This window comes from Hyaena hyaena, unplaced genomic scaffold (assembly GCF_003009895.1).
Source record: "Hyaena hyaena isolate Hyena2069 unplaced genomic scaffold, ASM300989v1 scaffold_251, whole genome shotgun sequence".
Classification (NCBI taxonomy): domain Eukaryota; kingdom Metazoa; phylum Chordata; class Mammalia; order Carnivora; family Hyaenidae; genus Hyaena; species Hyaena hyaena.
The window spans coordinates 392,542-418,076 of NW_024080883.1; the positions used below are offsets into that span (position 1 = coordinate 392,542).

Consider the following 25,535-nt stretch of genomic DNA (forward strand, 5'->3'; position numbering starts at 1 on the left):
TTAGTTTTGTTGATTGTTTCTTTCTCTGTGCAGAAACTTTTTATCTTGATGAGGTCCCAATAGTTCATTATTTTGTCTTAATGGAATTCTTTTATCTTTGATCATTAAGTGTGATAGTTTCTGTAATTATTTTTCCTTTCAATCAATGCCTTTTGTCAAACCTAAGAAGTCATTTTATTTCTAGTTTATTGAGTGACTTTTATTTTTCACAGTAGAAAATTGATGTTAAATTTCAGTCAGTGGTTTTTTGACATCAGTTGAGGTGATTTAGTTTTTTTCCCCTCTCTTCTAATCTCTTAAAGTAGTATATTATTAAAGTTTGTGATATTACCCAGCTAGTCCGTGCTGCATTATTCCTGTATTAATTTCACTAGTATTTTGTTTAATATTTTTTGCTCTTATGTTTCTACATGAGACTGGGCTATAATTATGCTTTTATTATCCTTACCTTATTTAATATTGGTGTATAAATTATGGTACAATGAGTTGAGAAGCTTTTCACCTCTTGTTGGTATGGAAATGTTTATGTAAAATGAGTCTTTCGTTTGCCTATAGGTTTGGTAGAAATTCTCTGAAAAAATCTGTGGTCTTATCATTGTTTTTTTTTATTGCTTTTGAATTGTGCTATAACTGTTAATCTATTTAGATTTTTAAATTCTTAGGTCAAATTTGTCATTTATAATGTCTTATAAAAGCATTCATTTTATTTAGATTTTCACATTTGTTGATAAGGAATTTTACATAAAATATTCATATAAAACTTCTATTTCCCCCAATCCTATAGTTCTGTCCTCTTTTACTACTTTTATTGGTTGGCATGCCATCTCTTTTTCTTGGCCAGAGAGTCTTAGTTGTTTCAACTGTCTTTAAAAATAAAATAATTTCAGATTCTTTTTATTTATATTTCTCTATTTCTTCAAAGTTGTTTTATTTTGCTTGTTCTGCTTCCTTGTGGTGTATCTTTTATTTGTTTGCTTTCAATCTCATTTGCTAATCTAAACAACTAAGGCTTTTATGCACCCTCCCAGGACCGCCCCTGCATTATGGCTTTATTCTACAGGTTTCAAAAGGAGAACTATCAGTATTGCTTATTTCTAAATAGTTTACAGATTCCATTTTGATTTCCTCTTTAGCTCAAGAATTACTTTTAAAAAGTATTTAAAAAATCTTCAAGTACCTACATTTTTTGTGTGGGGCAGTGTCAAATATCCTTTTATTACTGTTCTAATTTTATTATACAGTGATTGGAGAATATAGTTTCCATCATATCTGCTCTTTGAAATTTGTTGAGCTTTCTTGTGGCCTCATTGTTTAAACATTGGAAAAATTGTGAATCTCTGAAAAAACAGATTCTGTAACATCAAGCTTTTATTTAAGTTACTCAAATCTCCCCCCACCCCGCACTCCGCTTGATCCCTCAATTTCTGAGAGTAGTATGAATCTTACAGTGCCTGTGGTTTCGTCTGTGTTTCTTATATTTCTTCTCATTTTTACTATGTATGTTTCTGAGTCATTAGATTTATGGTACACATATATTTTGTTTAAGTGAACCTTTATTAATATAAAGTATCCCTCTGTGTTCCAGTGATACTTCCTAACAACTTTGTTTCTGTCTTTGTCTAATATTAACCTATGTTTGTTTTATTTTGGTTAACTTTTGTTACCGTATAGTTTTCCACTGTTTTATTCTCAGCAATGCTGTTTAATTTTCAATATGTCTCTTATAAATGGCATGTAACTAGATTTGTTAGCACTCAGTCTGAGTGCTTTGTCTTTTAATAGGAAATTTATCTAGTTTACACTTATGACATCTGCTATGGCTGGACTTACTCTGCCTTCTTATTTTGTGTTTTGTCTTTACTTTCTTGGTTGTCATTTGTTTGTGTTTGGGTTTGTTTGTTGCCATTTGTTTGCTTGGTTTGTTTAATTTTGTTGCCATTTACTTGTGCTTGGGTTTGTTTAATTTTGTTCTGCCTTATATTTTTTCCTCTCCTTCTTTGTGAAATTAGTTGAGATTTTTTTGTCAAGAAGGAAGGTTCGTTTTTTTCCCATTTTCTGATAGTCTGAAAATTATTTGTTCCATGCTGTTCTTTCAGAGTGGAGCGCTTTTACATTATAAATATATCTAAATTTAGTTTTCTTATCAAAGTGTAGAGTTGATATCTATTTTACCTCACAAATAAGTCAAGACTTTAGTATGCTTTATTTCTCTTTGTTACCGGTTCCACCTTTTTCTGATTATTTTATTTGGATTTATTTATAAAATTTTACAATATTATGTCACATCTTGCATAAATAATTATTTAGACTAAATTATAAGATTTATTATTTTTCTTTGCTTCCCACACCATTTTCCATCCTGAATCTTCATTTACTCATTAGTTCATTTGCTGGGTCATACTCTAATTAATTCAAAGTCCATGGGATGTAAACTTTTGGAAGCTTTGAGTCCTTAAAAGTGTCTTTATTTTTCCTTTCTTCCTCAGTATTTAAGTGAATAAATAAGCATTGATTCAAAAGTAGTTTTCCTCAAAACTTATTGCTTATTTGACTTCTTGAATCCATGCTGTTAATGAGAAGCCTGATGCAGATGTGATTACTGAAGTTCTGTAAATTAGTAATTTTCCCCTTCTTGAATAGCTTTTAGGAATTCTTGTAACTTTAAATAAAATTTCACAATGTGTCTGGCTATGGGTTTTGACTTTTTAAAAGTTCTTCATACTCAGGACTCTTGTCCTGAGGATTCTTGGATGACATTTCTAACTTGCTTATTATTGACTCTGCCTTCAAGTAGATCCAGACCCAACCATTTATTACCTCCTGTACTGCTGTGATCCTGGTCCAAGCCACCATTGTGTCTCCCCATGGTTATTACAGAGGGCCTCCCACCAAGCCACAGGTTTCTCTTGCTTCCACCCTTTGCCCTGTAAAAACTGTGCCACCCTTGCTGTTTTGTAGCAACCAGAGCAGTCTTTTGAAAACTCTGTGTACAAAATTCCCCAGTGACTTCCCATTCATTACGCTCAGAAGAAAACAAAGGTCTTTGTCATGTTCCACAGCATCCTGCATTTTAAATTCTTCTGTTACTCTCTGATTTCCTTTCCTCTCCCATCTCCTCTAGGCACACAGGCCTCTTCACTGTTCTTCCTTGGGTTAGATAGGTTAGTTTTACATCCTCTCATTCAGTGGATATTTATTGAGTGTCAGGCCCTGTTTTAGGAGATGGGTATATATCAGGGGGGAATAATTCACAAGTATCTCTGCCCTCAAATGGTTTGACTTCTACTGAGAGAGCTTTCATTGTAGTGATGTTATCTATGGTTTCTAAACTTGAGTCTTGTCATCTATAAAATAATGCTGTATAGAACATGATCTGCTTACTATGAATACTGTAGAAATAGAATAGTCATGGTACCTGGCACATGGAGGTTCTGTGTACAACTTAGTTTCCTCCATTCTCCTTCCCTACAATACTTCTTTCTAACACTTACTATTATAATGCTCTGGAAACTAACCTGGGGTCTGATAGATGTCTAGGTAATTTTCCAAGAATATGTATATACTTTCATTGGAAGGTACTAGCACTCTTAGTAGTGGGTTCCACTGTCCTCCATCCTTGAAGATCACTGTGGATCTTTATTAAGGAGAGAGGGAGTTTTGGGAAATTATGTAAAGTGCTTCTGTTGAAATCTCTCTTGAGTTTCAAATTGTGACAACTTGATCATACCTATAACCCGCATAAGCATTGTACCTGTTACATTATGCATATAGTTTCCCAGTGCCTTGCTTCTGTGACTTGTCTTCTTAGCATTATAAATATTTTACACATTTAACTTTATGGGAACTTGCAAAAAGCACAGACTCTAGTAAAAAAAAAAAAAAAAGCATGTCGTAGAATTGGCTGTCATCATAGGGTCCTGTCATACCTCTGGAATCCATCATGGCTTAGGATCTCATGCAGTTAGGAGAATCCATATAAAAAAAACACCTCTAAGAGTTATGATATAATATGGAATAATGGAGTTGAAATTTTGCACTAAGTAATGTTTTGAAATTAGATGCCACATTGTCAGTGTGTTCCTAAATTGACAGCCATTGGGCAGCATTTCATAATGTCTCTAGTTTATGTCTTAACTGAGCTGGCTGGGAACACCTCAGAAGTTACAGCTTTACATTGTAATGTGTTACTTGTCATACTGTGGTTATGACAGAAGCACTTTCATTACTTTGCATAGCTTATAACTTTTCTTTTAAACTACCTTTTGGAGGTATAATCCACCCTAAGATTAAATTCAGTTAGCCACTCCATAGTTCAGAATTCAAGCTAGTTAAAAATCTTTATGGACTTCTTTATTTTCAAGATAATATAGACCCTATTAATTTCAACTTTAGGAACTCTTCAGACATTATGTAGGGACTTTAGCAGTAAATTTAGAAAACCGTTTTGGTTATAATATGAAATATTTTCATGAATAAAAATATGACACTTCTGAGATATTCCAAAAGGAATCTAGTATAGAGTCATTTTTCTCAACTGTGGACCTTACAAGGGCAGTTCAATGGGAGTCTGTTGTCTTCATAGCTGATGTGAATTAATGTAGAGGGTGTCCTATATCCAAACACCTGTGAGAGATTGTTCTGCTCTTCTTTCAAGCAACCTTTCTTACATACTACCCTGTCCATTAGGTCTACCATGCAGTGGTTCTCAAAACTTGGCAGGGGGGTGCCTGGGTCGCTTAATTGGTTAAGCGTCCAACTTCGGCTCAGGTCACAATCTCAGGGTTCGTGGGTTTGAGCCCTGCATCTGGCTCTGTGCTGACAGCTCAGAGCCTGGAGCCCATTTCAGATTCTGTGTCTCCCTTTCTCTCTGACCCTCCCCTCTCACACTGTCTCTCTCTCTCAGAAATAAATAAAAATATTAAAAATTTTAAAAAAACTTGCAGGGTTAAAGGAGTCACCTGGGTAACTTTGAAAAAATTTACATTCTCAGACTCCAGCCACAGAGAATCTGAATTGGTAGATAAAGGAGATATGATGCTGGCCATGGGAGGCCTCTGTCTGGCCCTTCTCCTGTCCTTAACAGTTTGGTGACCACACCAGTCCATTCATGATATGTCGTGTATGGAACAACGTTTAAAGCAGAACAATGTGGATAGATTGGGAGAAGAAAGAGGCCACACCGAGGCCATGGCCACAGCTGGAGGCCGAATTAGAGACTTTTTAAGAATCCCAAATGCTGAGCAGGGGACAAACACATAGACTACTCCATCTGCCATTATATTCCACAGCCTTTCAAGCCAGTTTCTGCCTTAAAATGCTGCTTTCTTTCCCTGTATCTGTCATGTGGCACTGTGTGTGTGTGTGTGTGTGTGTGTGTGTGTTGGGGAGCACTCTCTTCGCTTCTTTAGTTTATTATAGCCAATTAAATAAAAAGTGAGAAACAGATACAAAGATAAAGATATGGCAACGTTTCAGATGGAAAACAAAGACATTTAGGAGTACACAAGAGAGGAACACCTCTTGGAAAAAAATATGTGAAGTAGTTCCTGATGGGGGGATATAACACTATTTTTTTCTTAGATCTTTTGAAGATACCTTGATTACTTAGTACATTTGGATTTCAGTTTCCCAAGTGAATGGCCTTATTTATAAAGATTGATAGCATCATCATTGAAGATGATCAGTCATTAAAGAGTCTTTCTTATAAAGGGAACCCCCTGCTGTTGATTCTAAATTAAGCCAGGGAAGTCCTGAATAATTATTATTTATTCAACAAATATTTATGGATGACGGTGCTGGCCTCATGGGGTTTGTAGCCTGATGGGGATATAGATAAAGACAGTGACACTACTAAGTGGCAAGTGCTGTGTTGGGGAGGCACAGAAGAAGGAGGGGAGCCCCAGAAGCACATGATTCACTGAATCTTGGGGATGAGCAAAAGCTTCAAGAAGCAATGAAATCTCAAATTGCATCCTGAAAGTGGAAAAGGAGCGAACCAAAAATGGCTGAGGAGTTGAATATGCTAAGGTGTGGGGATAAAGCATGACCCATATCTGAGGAACAAAGAGTGTTCCTAAACGCCTAGACTAAAGCTGGCAAGAGATAGGGCTGGACAGTTAAGTGGCCATCAGATCATCAAGCACCTTAGACAGTGTATAAAGTTCACAAGTTATACGGGGTAGCCCATTTCATATGTAGATTTTATAGTTAGCCTTCTTTGTCTTTTTTCTATCACAGACGTCACAATAGCATAAGAAGCATTGCCATTCTGTTTGTTACAAATAAATAAAAACTTTCAAAAGTGGCATGTGTGTACACAAGTGTTAACATAGAAGCTTTTGTCCAAAGAAAGTCTGGCTGTCAAGGTTGAGCCTTGGCTGGCTTCTGGGAACTTGGCTGGTAAAGGCTCCTACGCTGATAGAAAACTTTTGGCTCCCTATATCTAGACTACGCAAATAATATGGTTATGCTGGAATCTTGATACGTGCTGGCAGAGGGTGCTTATGTGACCGACTCCCAATAAAGCCCTTCAGTGCTGTCTCTGATGGGCTTCCTTAGGCAGAAACATCACACATGTGTTGCTGTATTTTCTCATAGGTGGGGGAAGAATGTGCACTGTTTGACCCTGAGAGGGAGAGAACACAAGAAAGCTGCAGTTGGATTCCTCCAGACCCCACCTATCTTTCCCCATTAGGATCCGCTGTATAAGTCCCATGAGCCCTTCTAGTGAATTTCCTAACAGAAAGGAGGTCTTAAGCATCACCAACACACCTGCTATGACTGTTTACTTACAGATATTGATTGGATGAGTACCAAAAGTGACCTATCAAATGCCAGAAGTACTAGTTTCCTTATTTTGTTATGTATATATAAATATACATACACACGTATGTAATTTTTTAAAGATCCACAAATACTCATATATATTGTGTGTGTGTATATATGTGTGTGTATATATATATATATATATATTTTTTTTTTAACCCAAATTTGTCTAACCCAGTTTGATCTCTCATCATTATTTCTCAAATTATCAAACTTGGCTTTGAATTATTTTTGACTTTTACTTTCAAATGATAGAAATGCATTAGCTTTTAGGAGAGTTAAAGAAAGCCACTGGCTTTAAGGGCAGTTTTTCATCAAGAGATCCAGAAAGGATTTGAATAAATGGCAGAAGTCCTTGGAAGATTTATAGTATGTCCAGGTGACTTATTTTCCTTTTTCTTTTAACGGGTGATGATTTACTTAATTGTACAGCTTCTGGTTCCTACAAGTCACCCCTATTTTTGTGCTGCACCATAATGCAGACAGACTCTCTGGTCATATTAAAGATACATTAGTATTTATGGAGTAATAGGCATGGACTACTTTTCATATCATTTATATTGGGAAATTTTACTCAAGTCTTACTTGAAAAGAATTTCGTGTTAAACAGTGAAAAGAAATCCTAAAAGAACTTGTAACCAACCAGGAAATCCTTGTCTTTCTTATGGGCTTCATCTTCATTTTGGTAAATTCCTTAGAGCTCTGTCCTTTTTTTTTGTTTGTTTAATTTTTTTTAACATTTATTTATTATTGAGAAGCAGAGAGACAGAACATTAGCATGGGAGGGGCAGAGAGAGGGGGAGACACAGAATCTGAAGCAGGCTCCAGGCTTTGAGCTGTCAGCACAGAGCCTGACATGGGACTTGAACCCACAGGCGGTGAGATCATGACCTAAGCCACCAACCAGGCACCCCAAACTCTGTCCTTTCTTACTGAGTAACTGGCAGTAGGCAGTGACTCTGTTAAGCAGTTCTCCTTAGACAGGATTTATGTTTCCTTTGCATCGTCTTTGTCTCCCTCTGGACACCATGGGCATAGGGCTCCCTGCTTTCTGCTTGACCTAGTAGCCTTTTCTGGGACCCAGTAGGTAAAGAATGCTGCTTCCTAAGCATGGCTGGGTTTGGTTTTGATCTTTATTTCCTTATAGCTTTATAGATATTTATGTTTATATCTTTATTTCTTGTCTAATTGGAGAAGATTTACAGCTCATAAATGGACTTTAATATAGAAGGTCCCTGGAGTTAGTATACAGCAACAGAGTGATTTCCCAGCAACGTGCAGTTTTACAAGGGTAGCTTTCTTCATAAGGCTGTTTACATTGTGTCTGTTCCCATTTTACTGCCTTTCTGTCCTTTATTTTTCTTTCTCCTCTCTCACTTACCACATCATCAGACTTTTCCCCTCAGCTGGCCATAAATACTTAATACTGCACTTGCAGAATGAAGTTTTATATTTCTTGTTTATAATTTTCAATGCAAATGAAGCTTTTTTATTGTTTTTCTACGTTTCTACATTTCTTACTCCCATGGGCCTAGATTCTTTTTGTTACATTGAGCAGGGGGATTGTTTTGTTTGTTTGACTTGGTTTTGTCCTTCGGATCCAATGGCTTTAATAGAGAGTATATTTTCTATGCTGATGTAAGTCTACTCAGAATCAGTTGCCAACAAAAGCCAGTTCTAATCAAAGTGTAGGTTATTTATGGAGCCCTCTATATTTAGAGGTCTGCTTAATGAGGTAGGTGAGTGTTGCAAGATTCGCGGGTGTGTGTTGTCATTAGGTTTAGAAGAAAACTTCCTGAAGCTGCTAGTAATAACCATTATAACCTGTTAGTCTGATTTTTTTTTCTTCTGAAAGACATGGCATTATTGCATCCTTTATAGTGTGGTCTTTGATATTTTCTATTCTAGTTTCCCAGAGAGATGGTCATTCAGAGCCTACACATCTGTTCTGTATTTCGAACCTCAGATGAGAATATTCATTCAGGCCAAAAGAGTTAAAACAAAACACCTATGTTATTGCCTCTACAGACCCAGGTAACTCACTTTCTTTATTTTCATAGCTTTTATTTTCTAAAGTCAATAGGCTCTTCCCCCCCTAATTGTTTAAGTGTTTTGATAGTAAGAATTTTATAATTTGATAGTAAGATTTTATAATTTTATGGTAAGATTTTTACTATGGCGAATAAAATTCAGACTGCTTCTGAAAGTTTTGCTGAGAAGTAATCACATGTAACAAATATTTGGCCATAATAGCCACACGCTGCAGTGAACACTCTTAAGTTAGATAATCACTCCAGGTAAGCATTTGTTTTCCACTTATTGAATCTTAGGTGCTTTGATTGTGATAGTTTCCATTATAAAAATTGCGGTTCACTTATATTTCTGCTTACACAATTTGAAATATTAAATCATATGCATATGTGTATGTATATTTTATATATAGAATGAACATCTTTGTAAACACTATTTGGGTCAGTTATATTTTAGTTGTTCTTTACATTCTAGCATGAACTTTTTTATTATACCATAATAATTATAGTTAATGTACATAACCATATGTAGTTATAAATTTTTCTTAATGATGAGAACTTTTAAGACTTACTTTCTTAGTAACTTTCAACTATGCAATACAGTATCATTAACTGTGTTGTACATTAGATCCCCATGACTTACTTAGTTTGTAACCAGAAGTCTGTACCAGCATAAACTTTTTTTAAGCTGACATTTGCATATTTTAAATTTATCTTGCCCAGCTATGTATGCAGTCAGAATAGTGTGTGTGTGTGTGTGTGTGTGTGTGTGTGTGTGGTTTCTGGGTGGTCATTTATTTACTCACCAAACATTTATCAGAGTCTTCTGTGAGTCCTGACTTTGTGCTAAGGTACAAAATATAAAAAAGATAAGATTAGTTCTGATCTTGAGGAGCTTAATATTTACTGGGAGAAACATGTAATGTTTGAACACTGTCTCTCTCTATATATGCCTTTTTACATGCATTGCTTTGTTTGATTTTTGCAGTGACCCTGTGGGTCATGTTTAATTATCACCATTTGAGAGATAAGGAAACATCACAACTCAACAAGAGCTCAAATATTCTGGCTCCAAATTCTTTACCAGCTTAAAGTGCTCCTTTCCCCTATACTACACTAACTCTTTATAATAGACCTACACTTATTATGTTGTCTTATTTTCATGGAAAAGCAGTGGGTGTCCTGGGGCCTTGCAGTCACTCACATCAATATGCCCTAAGTCTAGTTACCATCTGTCACCATACAAACTTATTACAATGACCATATTCATTGTGGTATATACTACATGCTCATGATGTATTTTATAACTGGAAGTTTGTTCCTCTTAATTCCTTTCACCTGTTTTGCCTGCCCCCCAACCTATCCCCTATCTGGTAATCAGTATTTTTTTTCTTGTATCAGTGTCTGTTTCTGTTTCATTCTGTTTGTTCATTCGTTTTTTTAGATTTCACATATGAGTGAAATTTTATGGCATTTGTCTTCCTTTGGCTTATTTTACTCAGCATAATACCCTATAGGTCCATTCTCATCTTTACAAATGGCAAGATTTCATTCATTTTTATGACTGAGTAATACTCCATTTGTGTGTGTGCACATGTGGGTGCATGTGCGTAGGTTGCTTCCATATTGTGGCTATTGTAAATATTGTTACAGTGAACATAATAATGAAGACAGGATTGTGTATGTCTCTTTGAATTGGTGTTTTTGTTTTCTTAAATATCCAGAAGTAGAATTTCTGGGTACTATGATAGTTCTTCTTTTAATTTTTTGAGGAACCCCCATACTGTTGTCCACAGTGGCAGTACCAGTTTACATTCCCACCAAGAGTGTACAAGTGTTCCTTTTTCTCCACATCTTTGCCAACACTTACTACGTTTCGTCTTTTTGATGATAGCCAGTCTGACAGGTGTGAGGTGATATCTCATTGTGGGTTTTGTTTTTTGATTTTTGCGTTTCACTAGTGAGTAGTGATATTGAGCATCTTTTCATGCTTCTTGAGCATCTGTATGTCTTCTTTGGAAAATTGTCTGTTGAAGTCCTTCACACATTTTTTAAATTAGGTGGTTTGTGTTTTTGGATAGTGTGTAGGTTCTTTATGTGTTTCTGATATTAACTCCTTAATGATTGTTTGATTTACAAATAGATTCCCCCATTTAGTAGGTTGCTTTTTCATTTTGTTCATGGTTTCCATAGCTGTGCAAAAGCTTTTTAGTTGGACAGAAACCCATTTATTCATTTTAGCTTTTTGTTGCCCTTGCTTGATGAGACTGTTCTCAAATAATATTTCTATGATCCATGACAAAGGATTTCTGTCTATGTTTTCTTCTAAAAGTTTTATGGTTTCAGGTCTTACAGTCAGATTTTTAATCATTTTGAGTTTATTTTTGTATATGGTATAAGATGTAGCTGTCGGTTTTCCCAATACCATTTATTGAATAGATAATATTTCCCCATTGTATATTCTTGTCTCGTTTATCATAAATTAATCGACCATATATGCATGGGTTTATTTTTGGGTTTTCTGTTCTTTTCCATTGCTCTATGTGTCTGTTTTCATACCGGGACCATACGACTTCAGCTCAGGTCATGATCTCGCCATTCGTGGGCTCGAGCCTCACATCAGGCTCTGTGATGAATGCTAGCTCAGGGCCTGCAGCCTGCTTCAGATTCTGTATCTCCCTCTCTCTCTGACCCTCCCCTGCTCACGCTGTCTCTCTCTCTCAGGAAAAAAAAAAAAAAAAAAGATTGCTTTGGCTATTTAGGGTCTTTTGTGGTTCCATACAAATTTTAGGATTTTTTGTTGTAGTTCTGTGAAAAATGCCATTGGTATTTTGATGAGGATTGCATTTAATGTATTGATTGCTTCGGGTAGTATGAATATTTTAATGATATTAATTCTCCTAATCTATGACATTGAGATATCTTTCCACTTATTTCTGTCATCCCCAGTTTCTTTCATTAGTGTCTTTCATTAGTAAAAGACATGCTTGGTTTTATTTTACCTCCTTGGTTAAATTTACCCCTTGGGTATTTTATTCTTTTTGATGCAGTAGTAAGTAGGATTGTTTTCTCAGTTTCTCTTTCTGATAGTTCATTATTAGTGCATAGAAATGCAGCCATTTTCTTTTTTCTTTTTTTTCCTTTTCTTTCTTTTGAGTGTTATATCTGTTTCAAGTGTATAGTATAGCAGTTCAGCACTTTCAGACATCACCTAGTGATCATCACAAGTGCACTCCTTAATGTCCATCACCTATTTATCCCAACGCCCCACCTCCCTTCCCTCTGGTAACCCTCAGTCCGTTTCTTGGTTTGTCTCTCTCTCTTTTTTCCCTTTGAAATGTAGCCAATTTCTGTATGTTAATTTTGTACCTTGTGACTTTGCTAAATTTATTTATTCTAATAGTTTTTTGTGATCTCTTTAGGTTTTTTATATGTAGTATTATGTTATCTACACATCCAGTTTAACTTTGTCCTTTCTCATATGGATGCTTTTTATTTCTTTTCGTTTCCTAATTGCTGTGGCTAGGACTTCCACTACTATGTGAAACAAAAGTGGTATTGAGAGTGGGCATCTTTGTCTTGTTCCTGATCTTACAGGGAAAGCTTTCATCTTTTCACCATTGGCTATGATGATGCTACCTGTGGTTTGCCCTATTTTTATGTTGAGGTGCGTTTCTTTTATATCCACTTTGTTGTGAATTTTTATCATAAATGGATGTTGAATTTTATCAGATGCTTTTTTCTGCATCTATTGAGGTGATCATATGACTTTTATCCTTTGTTTTATTAATGTGGTCAATCACATTGATTGAATTGCACATGTTGAACTGTCCTTGCATCCCTGGAGTAAATCCCACTTGATCATATTATGATCCTTTTAATGTATTTTTGAATTTGATTTGCTGATATTTTGTTAAGGACTTTTACATCTATGTTCAACAGGGATATTGGCCTGTAATTTTCATTTTTGGTGGCGTCTTTGGTTCTGGTATCAGAGTAATGCTGGCCTCACAAAATGGGTTTGGAAGCATTCCTTGCTTTCCAATTTTTGGAGTAATTTGAGAAGGATAGGCACTAACTCTGAATGTTTGGTAGAATTCACCCATGAAGTCATCTGGCCCTAGACTTTTTTTAGAGTTTTGAAATTATTGATTTAATTTCATTATTCTGTTCACATTTTCTGTTCTTAAAGATTCAGTCAGGAAGGTTGTGGGTTTCTGGGAATTTAATTTTCCTAGGTTTTCCAATTTATTAGTGTATAATTATTTGTTGTAGTCTCTTCAACTCCTTTGTATTTCTGTGATGTCAATTATAACTTTAAAACCTTCATTTCTGATTTTATTTACTTGGGTTGTCTCCCTTTTTTTGATGTTTGGCTAGAGGTTTATTGATTTTGTTTATCTTTTGAAAGAGACTTTTTAGTTTAATCTTTTCTATTGTTTTTTAAATCTCTATTTCAATCATTTCTTCTTTGTTCTTCATTATTTCCTTCCTTCTACTAACATGGGTTTCATTTGTTCTTCATTTTCTAGTTACTTTAAATGTGTTGTTGGATTATCCATTTGGGATACTTTTCTTTCTAGAGGGAAGCCTGTAATGCTGTGAAATTCCCTCTTAGATCTGCTTATGCTACCTTCCATAGATTTTGTTGTCTTTTCATTTGTATTTGTCCAAAGTTATTAAAAATTTTTTTGATGTTTTATTTATTTCTGAGAGAGAGAGAGAGAGCAGGAGAGGGTCAGAGAGAGAGGAAGACAAAAAATCTGAAGCAGACTCCAGGCTCTGAGCTAGCTGAGAGCACAGAGCCTGATGCGGGGCTCGAACCACGAGATCATGACCTGAGCTGAAGTCAGATGCTTAACCGACTGAACCACCCAGGTGCCCCTGTCCTAAGGTATCTTAAAATTTCGTCTTTGAGGGGTGACTGGGTGACTCAGTCAGTTAAGCATCCAGCTTCAGCTCAGGTCATGATCTCGTGGTTCATGGGTTTGAGCCCCATGTTAGGCTCTCCACAGACAGCTCAGAGCCTGGAGCCTGCTTTGGATTCTGTGTCTCTCTCTCTCTCTGCCCCTCCCCTGCTCAGGGTCTGCCCCTCTCTCGCAAAAATAAATAAACATTAAAAAAAATTGTCTTTGGGGGGGATGGGCATGGAGGAGGACACTTGTGGGGATGAGCACTGACTGTTATGTGGAAACTAATTTGACAATAAACTATTTGTTAAAAAAAAAAAATTGTCTTTATTTCTTCATTGACCCATGTTGTTAGTCTCCATGTGTTTGTGTTTTTCCAGCTTTCTTTTTGTAATTTCTGGTTTTATACCATTGTGATCATAAAAGGTGCTTGATATAATTTAAGTCTTCTTGAATTTATTGAGACCTATTTTGTGGCCTAACATATGATGGAGCATGTTCTATGTGCAGTTGCAAAGAATGTGTATTCTCCTGTTTGGGGATGAAATATTATATTTATATTATTAAGTCTGTCTGATCTAATATGTCATTTAAGGCCAGTGTTTACTTACTGATTTTCTGTATGAATGATCTATCCATTGATGTAAGTAGTATATTAAAGTCCTGTACTGTTATCAGTTTCTCCTTTGATCTCTTAATATTTGGTTTTGTGTGTTTAGGTACAGGTACACTGAATGCATAAATATTTATGAATGTTATATCCTCTTCTTAGATTGACCCCTTTATTACTACGTAATGCCCTTTCTTGTTTTATGTTACAGTCTTTGTTTTAAAGTCTATTTTTCTGACATGAGTATTGCTAGTCCAACTTTCCTTTTGTTTCTGTTTGCATGGCCTATCTTTTACCATCCCTTCACTTTCAGTCTGTTTCTGTCTTTTGGTCTGAAGTGAGTCTCTTACAGGCATCATTTAGAGAGTGTTTTGTCTGTTGTTTCCTGAGTTGTTAATTTTAGCCATTTCGACAGGTATGAGGTGGTATCACATTGTAGTTATGATTTGTATTTCCTTGATGATGAATGATGTTGAGCATCTTTTCATGTGTCTGTTAGTCATCAGGATGTCGTCTTTGAAAAAATGTCTGTTCATGTCTTTTGCCATTTCTTTTGGGTGTTGAGTTTGATAAGTTCTTTATAGATTTTGGATATTAACCCTTTATCTGATATGTCATTTGCAAATATCTTCCTCCACTCCGTTGGTTGCCTTTTAGTCATGTTGATTATTTCCTTCCACTGTGCAGAAGCTTTCTATCTTGATGAAGTCTCAGTAGTTCATTTTTGCTCTTGTTTCCTTTGCTTCTGGAGACATGTTTAGTAAGAAGTTGCTGCGGTTCTGCTTGCTTTTGTAATTCTTCTGTGTTTTTTCCTTCTTCTCTCACTCTTTTCCCATGTGGTTTGATGGTGCTATGTTTAGTACTATGTGCTATGTTTGGGTTCCATTCTCTTTCTTCTCTTTGTATCTATTGTAGGTTTTGTTTTATGGTTACCATAAGGCTCATATATCTCAGTTTATGTATGTGGCAGTCTATTTCAAGCTGATGGTCACTTAAGTTTGGATGTATTCTAAAAGCAGTACATTTCTACACCCTTCGTCATGTTTTGTTTAAGTGGTTGATACACTGCTTTTACTATATATTTGCCTTTACCAATGAGATTTTTCTTTTTTGTCCTTTTTATCCAATGAGATTTTTTCTTATTATATTTTCTTATTTCAAATTATGGTCTTTACTTTTTTTCACTTAACATTTCTTATAGGCCAGTTTAGTGGTGATGAGCTTTTTAAATTTTGCTTGCTTAAGAAACTATCTCTCCTTCAAATCTGAATTATAATCTTGCCAGGTATAGTATTCTTGGTGGTAAGTTTTTTTTTTTTTTTTCCTTTCAGCATTTTAATATGTCCTGCCACTCCCTTCTGGCACACAGAGTTTCTGCTGATAGTCTTACGGGGTGTCCCTTGTAAGTGAATATTTGTTTTTTTCTTGTGGCCTTTAATACTCTCTCTTTATCTTTAAAATTTTCCACTTTATATGTGTTGTGAATCTCTTTGGGTTCATCTTGTTTGGGACTCTGTGATTTCTGGACCCTGGATATATGCTTTCTTCCCCTGATTAGGGATATTTTCAGCTATTATTTCTTCAAATAATATTCTGGCCCTTTCTCTTTTCCTTCTAGGACTCCAGTAATGTCACTGTTTTTACACTTGATATTGTCCCAGATGTTTCTTAAATTGTCCTCATTTTTTAAAACTCTGGGGTTTTTTTGCTCCAGTTGAGAAACTTCCACTATTTTTTCTTTCAGTTTGTTGATCCATTCTTCTGTATCACCTAATCAACTGTTGACTTCCTTTATGTATATTTTTTCATTTCGGTTATATTCTTCAGCTCTGATTGGTTCTTTGTTATATTTTCTAACTTTCTGTTGAAATTCTCACTGGGTTCCTCTAGTCTTCTAAGTTCAGTGAGCATCTTTATGACCATTACTGTGAACTCTTATTAGGTAAATTACTTATCTCTGTTTCATTAGATCCCCCCCCCCCCCCCGGGGTTTTATTTTGTTCTTTCATTTGGAATGTATTTCTTTGTCTCCTCATTGTGTTTGACTTTCTGTGTTCATTCCTATGAATTACGTGGAACAACTACCTCTCTAGGTCTTGAAGTAGTGGCCTTGTGTAGGGGTGTATCCTTTGAGTAGACTGCATATGTCTGGCAGCTTTGGAAGGCCAGATGGATGGAGTATGGGCTGGGGTGTGCCATACCAGGGCTGTTTTGACAGTGTGGTTGGATTAGGCACAGGCTGGGATGGTCCCAGAGTATGCTACGTTGGGGCCACCTTCTAAAGCTGATGTGGGCCAGGGGCCAGGGCACACTGGTGAGGCTCTAGCAGGCTGACTGGAGTGCCTGGACTCTGCTCTCATTTGTGCTATCAAGGTGGTGGGGGAACATAAAAAATGGTGCTCACTTGGTATTTTCGACCCTGGAGAGAGTTCTGGCAGTTTCCTACCATTTAGCAGATTCTCTAGGGTTAGTGAATGTATTTCCTTCACTTCAAATCTTGTTGCCCTTTAAACTGTTCTTTTTTCACTGTGCCCACAGTGGGTGAGTCTGTGAACAGGCCCCACAGTGATCTCCCTTTCTGTTGCAGGTTACGATTCCCGTTGTTACTGTTTCTCCCTTTTTCCTACCCTTCTCTATGGTCCCTCTATCATTTGTTGTGCAGAAGCTGTTCAGTCAGCTGCCTGTTCTTCAAGGGGAATTGCCTTATATGTAGGTATAGATTTCAATGTATCATGGGAGACAGTGGTCAGGGTCTTCCTCCGCTGCCATCTTAGACCATCTCCCTGATTTACTTTTGATTTCTGATCCTACTGAAGGTTATATTTGAAAAGTGAAATATAACATGCCTGAGGCTTTCTTTATGAATCTTCTATTCATTTCCCAATTCATATCAAAGTGATGCTTTCTTTTCATCAGTCTTATTCTTCTGGAAAGTACCAAGGGTCTCCTGGATCAATCAATATAGCTGATCTTTTCAAATTAAATTGTTTCCTTCTTAGTGAGTTTGGGTAAAAAATGGTTTAAGCCAAAGGAAGATGTGGATTTGTCTTTATTTTCTCAGAGAATCATAGTAAATGGAATTTCATCTACCTAAATTACTAGTATTAAGTGATGGCTGTTTCCCATTCTAGCATATTTTTTATTCACCTTTCAAAGTGATATTCTTAGATATATGTTACCAGGAAGTAGATATAATATAAATACTTATTTTGTTTCCTAAAAGATATTTTAGGAGGCTTGCATCTTTGCCAAGTTTCATATGGGCTTCTGATAAAATCTGTTACTTGGTATGGACTGAAATAATCCTTCATGACTTTCTCCTTTAAGCTTAACCCTTTCTCTGTTTGACATATTTACTTGCATATAACTTCCCTTACAGGTTCTCTGGAGACAAAATTTTTGTGTAAGAAATTGTAGAGTTTCTTCTATGTTATCTAATCCCTAGTGGGTTAGCCCTTATTTTCTTTCTTTCTGAAAAGGCATTGTAGCTCTCATGGCTGCATCAGAATAAATTAAAAGCTTGGAATGTCCCTATTTGACAAAAGTAAGGATATGTAAAAAGTATTAAACAATGATTAAATGCTTTGGCCACTTGGTCACCCAGGCTCTAATAAACTTCTAGAAATGTACCCTGAAGTATTATTTATAAGAATACATGACTATATTTTGTGGTTAGTCATCTTCTATATTTTTATAGCAAACAGAAAAAAGAATACTGTGAGAAAAATTACAGTTGCTTTAGCTATTTTTATCCTAAAGTCTCTAACGGGTTCAGAAAAGGACTAGATGGCAATTTTTGGTGTCATGTCATTAGTTTCCTTCCTTGATCATATTCTGTTCATTACTTTTTATCAGTAACTTGGATAAAAAACAAACACATTTGAGTTCATGTTTGACCCTGAATTAGGAAGAATCTCTTCCATTAGGCATAACAGAAAGAAGATATGAAAGAGTTGAAGTCCAAAAGATAACCAATGTACAGACCTGAATTTAGATCTTAAAAATCTATCATGTAAGTATAGACTTGAAAATGATTTACATTAAAGAAAGCAAAGATGTTTTAATTGATCACAAGCTTAGTATAAGCTGAGAGTGTGACAGAGTTGCTAAAATGTTTATGGAACTTAGCAGAACAAGATGATGGTGGTAATGATAAACCATATCCTGCTTACACTGTGTCTGGAGAGTGATGTTTGGATGGGGAGGACTTAGGAGGGCCATGGATTTACTAGATCACAGGGAATGAACTATCTGGTAGGGGATCATTGGTGGAATTGAGCATCATTTTATGTAGGAGAGAAAGGCCATAATGAAAATATGATAGCCTTGTCATGTGATAGCTGGAATTCCAGAGGGCAGAACGTGGATGGCTGGTTAGAAGTGGAAGACCGAGTTAGCTCAGCATAGGAGTGTTAGGCTGTTTTTGCAAGGAAGAGACACACAGATTAACTTTTTCCATTGGTGTTTAGTATAAGAATATTCAGAGAAGTCATGTAACTCGTGTTTCCATGAGGAGTGTTTGGAGAAATGAAACAACAGCCCAGTGTTGCTCTGGATATACTTGGGCTCTACTGAGCTGTACTTGTTGGATACACCTAGTACTTTGATCATTTAAAAGTAGGTTTTCCACTATCAAAGTCAAAACTTCCCTGTCGGACAGAGGTCAAGGACAGGACACACCAGAGGGGTTGGACTGCTCATGTAGCTTCCTGTGGTCAAACACCAATCAGACTCCAGTCCAGCTAGGAGATTTAATATCCAGAATATTAATCTAGTGTGTCCAGGAGAACAAATTTAGTTTCTCCAGACACACATAGCATGAGGTATAGCAACTCAGAAAAGGCCATGAGTATGGCATGAGATTAATGAAGTTCATGCTCTTTAACAGTGGAAGGCAGTCCCTCCCAAGATGAGGACAAATTTGTTTCTGAAAAGTCTAGATTGTAGAAGAAATTACTTTAGGAAGAATTTTAGCTAGGTGATTTCTAAGGTCTTTTTCAATGTAAAGGTTTTATAAGTTTGTATTTCTTCAAGTCTTAAATATTATTTATTTGTATCATACAGACAAGTTAATGTATGGCCATATTTCTTTTTTTCCCCCAAATAGTTTATTGTCAAGTTGGTTTCCATATAACACCCAGTGCTCATCCCCACAAGTGCCCTCCTCCATGCCCATCTCCCCCCTCCTTCCGAACACCCATCAGTCCTCAGTTTGTTCTCAGCATTCAAGAGTCTCTCATGGTTTGCCTGTCTCCCCCTCCCCCACTATTTCCCCCTTCGTCTCCCCTGAGGTCCTCCGTTAAGTTCCTCCTAATCCTCCTATATGTGCAGACATACGGTATTTGTCCTTCTCTGCCTGACTTATTTAACTCAGCATAACACCCTCAAGGTCCATCCATGTTGCTACACATGGCCAGATTTCATTCTTTCTCATTGCCATGTAGTATTCCATCATAGAGATAAACCACGTCTTCTTGATACATTCGTCCATTGATGGACACTTAGGCTCTTTCCATGTTTTGGCTATTGTGGAGAGTGCTGCTATAAACATTGGGGTACATGTGCCCCTGTGCATCAGCACTCCTGTATCCCTTGGGTAAGTTCCTAGCAGTGCTATTGCTGGGTCATAGGGGAGTTCTATTGTTAATTTTTTGAGGAACCTCCACACTGTTTTCCAGAGGACCTTTACCAGTTTGCATTCCCACCAACAGTGTAGGAGGGTTATATGGCCATATTTCTTGATTTTAGGCAGCAGACATTACTGATTTTCTTTGGCTTGGATTCTTTAGCTTAAGAAGAGAAGTATCTCTCAGATTTATACAGACATTAAATCTTTGCACCTTAGGTCTAAGGACAGATGTAAAATGGTCACTTTTGCAAGCTTTAAGGGAGACAGAGTTAAAGTGTCTACAGACCTTCATTTGTCATTAAAACTGCTTTGCCATAGGCTCTTAATACTAAAAGTGGAATCCAAATGACATGGAATTGGAGTCAACCTTCTTTCATTGGAGCAGCAAGGTTCTTTGTAAGTTATTCAGGGACACTGAGTTTATGGTTTGCTATTGAATACTTTCCAATATTATGCAAGTGGGACAGTCTTTTAATTTTTTAGAGATGTTTCCTACCCTCTCACATCCCACCCACTTAAACAGACTAATAATATTTTAAAAGTATTTCTTTTATAAACTGTATATCTTATGTGTCCCTTCATGAATTTGTATAATTGTATAATCTTAATTACTTAACCTTTTGTTATACAGTAGTAGTTGAAAACAAAATTTGGATCTGCCAAACCTGGATCTGAGCTTTGATTTTGTCATTTACTAGCTATGGACCTTTGGCAGTACCTTCAGCCTGACACTTCTCCACTGTGCGTTGAGAATTCCTCTGCCATTTAGGATTGTTGTGAAGATTCAAATAAGAATATGTTTTTTTAATATTGGTTTTTTAGATGTTTTTATTTTATTTTTGATAAAGAGAAAAAGCAGGGGAGGGGCAGAGAGAGAGAGAAGGAAACAGAGGATCTGAAGCAGGCCCTATGCTGATAGCAGAGAGCCCATTGTGGGACTCGAACTCACAAACTGTAAGATCATGACCCAAGCCAAAGGCAGACACTTAATGAATGAGCCACCCAGCTGCTCCCAAAATATGTTTTGTTTTAAACATGAAAATACTCATCACACTTCTTGAAGTATTTGCAAATAAACATTAGTTATTACTGTACAACTGAATTATGACAAATGGACGGAATGACCATTCTATGCAAGGCAGTCTTTTGGGCATTTGGGATTCAGTGCAAGCAACAACAGAAGGCTCCTGCCCTCATAAAGCTTATGTTCTAGTGGAGGAACAAAAACAATAAGCAAACAATAAATAAAAAAATAAAATAGTGGGTAACTCTAAGTGCTAAGTAAAGAAAAGGGCAGGAAATAAAGACTTATAGAGGGGAGTCACATAACTGTTCTGGATAGGAAATCAAGGAAGGAAGTTAGTTCTAAGTAAATAACTTCTGAGCAGAGAGCTGAATACACTGAAAGAGTAAATGTGTTGTCTACCCTTGCATAACACATCACTCCAGAATTTAGTGGCTTCCTGATAAAAGTAACCATCCATTATTTCTCAGTTTCTATAGGTCAAAAATTGGAGAGTGGTTCTGTGGGGTGCTTTTATCTTGGTATTCCTGATGAAGTTGCCAAGAGATTTTGGCGGGGGCTGCAAGAGGCTTAGTGGGAGCTAGAGGCTACACTTCCAAAGTGGCTGACTCACATGGCTGGCAGGTTGGTTCCTCTTTATGGGGGCCACTGCACTGGGCTTCTTGAGTGCTTTTATGGTACAGGAAATGGGCTCTACTGGAGGGAGCAATTCAGGAAAACAAAGTAGAAACTGCAGTCTTTTAGAACCTAGTCTCAAAAGTCACACACCATCATTTCGACCATACTTTTTCGGTCACACAGGTCAGCCTGGATTCAGTGTGGGATGGCACTGCACAAAGGCACAGATACCAGGGGGGAGTAACTGTGTTAGAGGACATCTTGGAGGGTGGGCATCACAGTAAGTCATGAAAGAATTTTATGAGAAGATGTTTCCAGGAAGAGGGGAGAGTAAGTGTAAAGACAGGGTGAAAGGGTGAGCATAGCTAGAGCACAGTGGTTGGGAAGAGATGAGGTAGATGTGGGCAGATGCTGTAGGGTCTTGAACAACATGACAAGAAGTGGTTGTATTGAGAATGTAAAGAGTTTTGAGGAAAGCAGCATTATTTGACTTGTGTTTTTAAAAGATCATTCTGGCTGCTGAGTGGAGAATTGATTTTATGGGGCAAGAAAGGAGGAAGGTAGATGAATCAGGATATCATTACTATATTCCAGGTGAGAAATTACTGTGGCCTGGGCTGGAATGGAGAGTAGCGTTCAGTTTATAGATATGCTGTAAACACAGAGCCACCAAGACTTGCTCATGGTTTGGATGTGGAGTGGAGAGGAACTGAGGAACCATGAATGCCTTATAAGTTTTTTATCTGAGCAAAATCTTAAGAATGATAGGGAAGATGCAGGGTAGAGGTTAGGAGTGATGGTCAATGGTGTTATTTCTACTCATTCTGGATGTACTAAGTTTGAGTAGTCTACCTGACATCCAGGCCTAGCTATCAACATTACAGTGGCCAGAAAAGTTTTGATCATGCCTCATTACATGTTTTGATGAATAGTTGAGGACTATAATTATTTTATAGTGTGAATAACCCAAGTAAACTCTCATAATTTAAAAAGAATAGTTTGTGGATACTGCGACATGGCAATAGTTCATATTTGTGGGCTAACTTTTTCTGCATAAGTAAAAGTTTGGAACTGTAGTTTTCTTGTAGTCTGTTTTTTTCTAAATTTTGAATTTAAAATACTGTATATTAGCCAAAATGTTTTGCACAAATTGTACGTGTCAGTATCAAATGCCAATGAAAGTTTAAATTTCTGCAGGTGGTTTTTAATGATCAAAATAGTCACTCAAAATGCTTTATTAGGCTGTGCTCTATGCTTCTGTAATATAAAACCTTAAAATTTACTCTTTTTTTTCATATTCTCATTTCTGTTGAGGGTGAAGAGTTCTATTTTGCTCTTTAAGTGTAAAACAAATAAAAATTCAAATCATATGGAGTTAGATATTGGAAAAAATCAAGTGACTAAAATCCCCCTTTACCACTTGTCATTCACTCTGTGCTCCAGCAATCTGTAATCTCCCAAATGGGAACCTCTGCTAGTTCAATAAATATTCTTCCAGATTGTTTTATGCACAGTGCATTTACATACATACCTGTGTGTGTGGACACACATTTATACACCGAATTCTTTTTTAAAACATAAAATTTAGGGGTGCCTGGGTGGCTCAGTCGGTTAAATGTCCAACTCTTGATTTCTGCTCAGGTCATGACCTCACAGTTGGTGAGTTTGAGCCCTGGGTCTGGCTCTGCGCTGACAGCATGGAGCTTGTTTGGGATTCTGTCTCCCTCTCTATCTGCCCCTTCCCCACTTGCACTGTCTCTGTCTCTCTCAAAATATATAAATAAACTTTAAAGAAAAAACATAAAATTTATATGCAACTTGTTCTTTTCACTTAAAAATCATCTCTTGGAGATCTTTCTCTGTCTCTGTTAAATATCTTATACAGTATTTTATGGTTTATTTAACTGTTTATTGATATATGTGATTTTTAGAGTTTTTTTTGTGACAGTGCTAAATGGGACAAACTTGGTCATCATTGGACAGATTGCTAATATGCCGTTATTTCTATAGAACAGACTACAGAAGTAAATTTCTGAGGCACAAGTTAGGTACACCATTAATTTTGATGGGCACACCATTAATTTACCCTCCCAAGAAGTAGACCCAATTTATTTTCACACCAAATACCCTTTTGTCTGGTTCCAGATCCACGCTTGTTATCAATAGTATTTTCTTGTTTCAATTTTACCATTCTACAGAGCAAAACTTGTATACTTAGTTTTCATTTTCCTCAATACTTTTCCTTTTTCTTTTAGAAAGATTTTATTTTTAGGTAATTTCTATACCCAGTGTGGGGCTCGAACATTCAACCCCAAGATCAAGAGTTGTGTGTTCTACCGACTGAGCCAGCCAGGTGCCTGTCAATACTTTTCATTGACCTATGTTTTTCAGCTCCTTTAGATGAAAGTATGCAATAAATTGTCTTATGTAGAAAGTGAATATAAAATATTTGAAAGTGGTTTCATTGATGGAATAAAACACCGAGGTAGAAAGTGAAATGTGTGAGGAAGAGTGAAGGCCTAAAATGTGGCAGAAAAGTGTGCTTTAGAGAGAAGGCAGAAACAGTGTGGAGGTGAAGGCTGTGGGATAGGGTTTGGGCAGAAGTGTAAAATAAAAGTAGAGTTTGGGATATGTGTTTGGAAAAAATTCTAACCACTGTGAAACTGAAGGCCCCGTGCTAGAGGGAACACCATGTCCCCTCTGTCAGTTGCAAGGAGGGAAGAGCTGACAGCTGGATGGATTCTCTTCCTGGTCCTCCAAGGGACACATTTTACAATTGTAAAATTTAAATTATGGAAGCATGCAGATCATCTGAGATGTTTCAGATCATCTGGGACCAGGTTGTCTCAGTGGCACAGACTGCGAACAGAGCACATGTTGCTTTTGTCTTTGTTGTTTAAAGTTGAGCACCTAATGCATAGTTGGTATCTTTTGTGCCACTTTTGCTTTTTGGGCATAAGCACAGAGTCTGTAAAATGCTATAAAATATGAACTATAAAATAGTTTAATTCATATCATCCTTAAAGGATCACTTCATTGTTCAGCTTCTCCTTAATTTCACTTTAGTTTGAAAAAATGACTTAAAATGAATGATTCAAACCAGATTATGTGATTAATATGTGATTTTAAAAGACAAATGGTAATTCTAGTATATAGAGACCCAATAATTTTTTTGCTTTAAAACTTAGGTTTTGCTGTTGTCTAAATGTCATAGATGCTGATTTGAAATACGCTTTGGGATGACTTAAATGAATAATATTCATTGTGCCAGAAAAGGGAAGAAACTGATAATTACCTTACTTTAGATTTTATAGGTGTTCCTTTCTTATGGTTAATTATACTCTCATTGGAAAATGAACATTAAAATTCACAATAAGGAGACAAAGTTAATTATTATAACTCGAACTGTTTGTGAAACCATGGAAGTAGATGAATATAGAATGACATTAGGTATTTTTAAATTATTTTTTAAAGTTTATTTTAAGAGAGAGCACGAGCAAAGAAGGGGCAGACAGGGAGAGAGAATCCCACACAGGCTCTGTACTGTCTGCATGGAGCCCAGTGGGGCGACTCCATCTCACAACCATGAGATCTTGACCTGAGCTGAAATCAAGAGTCAGGCGCTCAAGTAACTGAGCCACCAAGATGCCCCCAGTTATTTTTTAACATTAAGTCTTTTCATGTAGATAACTGGGCAAACTTCTACAAATCCTTCAGAGTCTTAAGAGAAAAAAGAAATTTTTCTAGTTACTTATTTCTTCATTCCCAATGAATTTTCCCTCTGAAGCCCATATTGAGGGAACAAGTACTTAATATAATATTAATAGATAATATTGTTAGACAATACCAGTATAGTGAACATTTATCCCAAACCAGCGTTATTCTAAGT

General features: G+C 36.5%; 1 protein-coding gene across 1 annotated transcript in view; it reads left to right on the top strand.

Moving 5' to 3' along the window:
• MORC1 (MORC family CW-type zinc finger 1) overlaps nucleotides 1-25,535 on the top strand; it is a 164,161-nt gene that overhangs the window by 31,194 nt on the left and 107,432 nt on the right. The window contains 1 exon segment of the mRNA XM_039244970.1: nucleotides 8,734-8,859. Within this exon segment, the coding sequence (XP_039100901.1) occupies nucleotides 8,734-8,859 (126 nt within the window).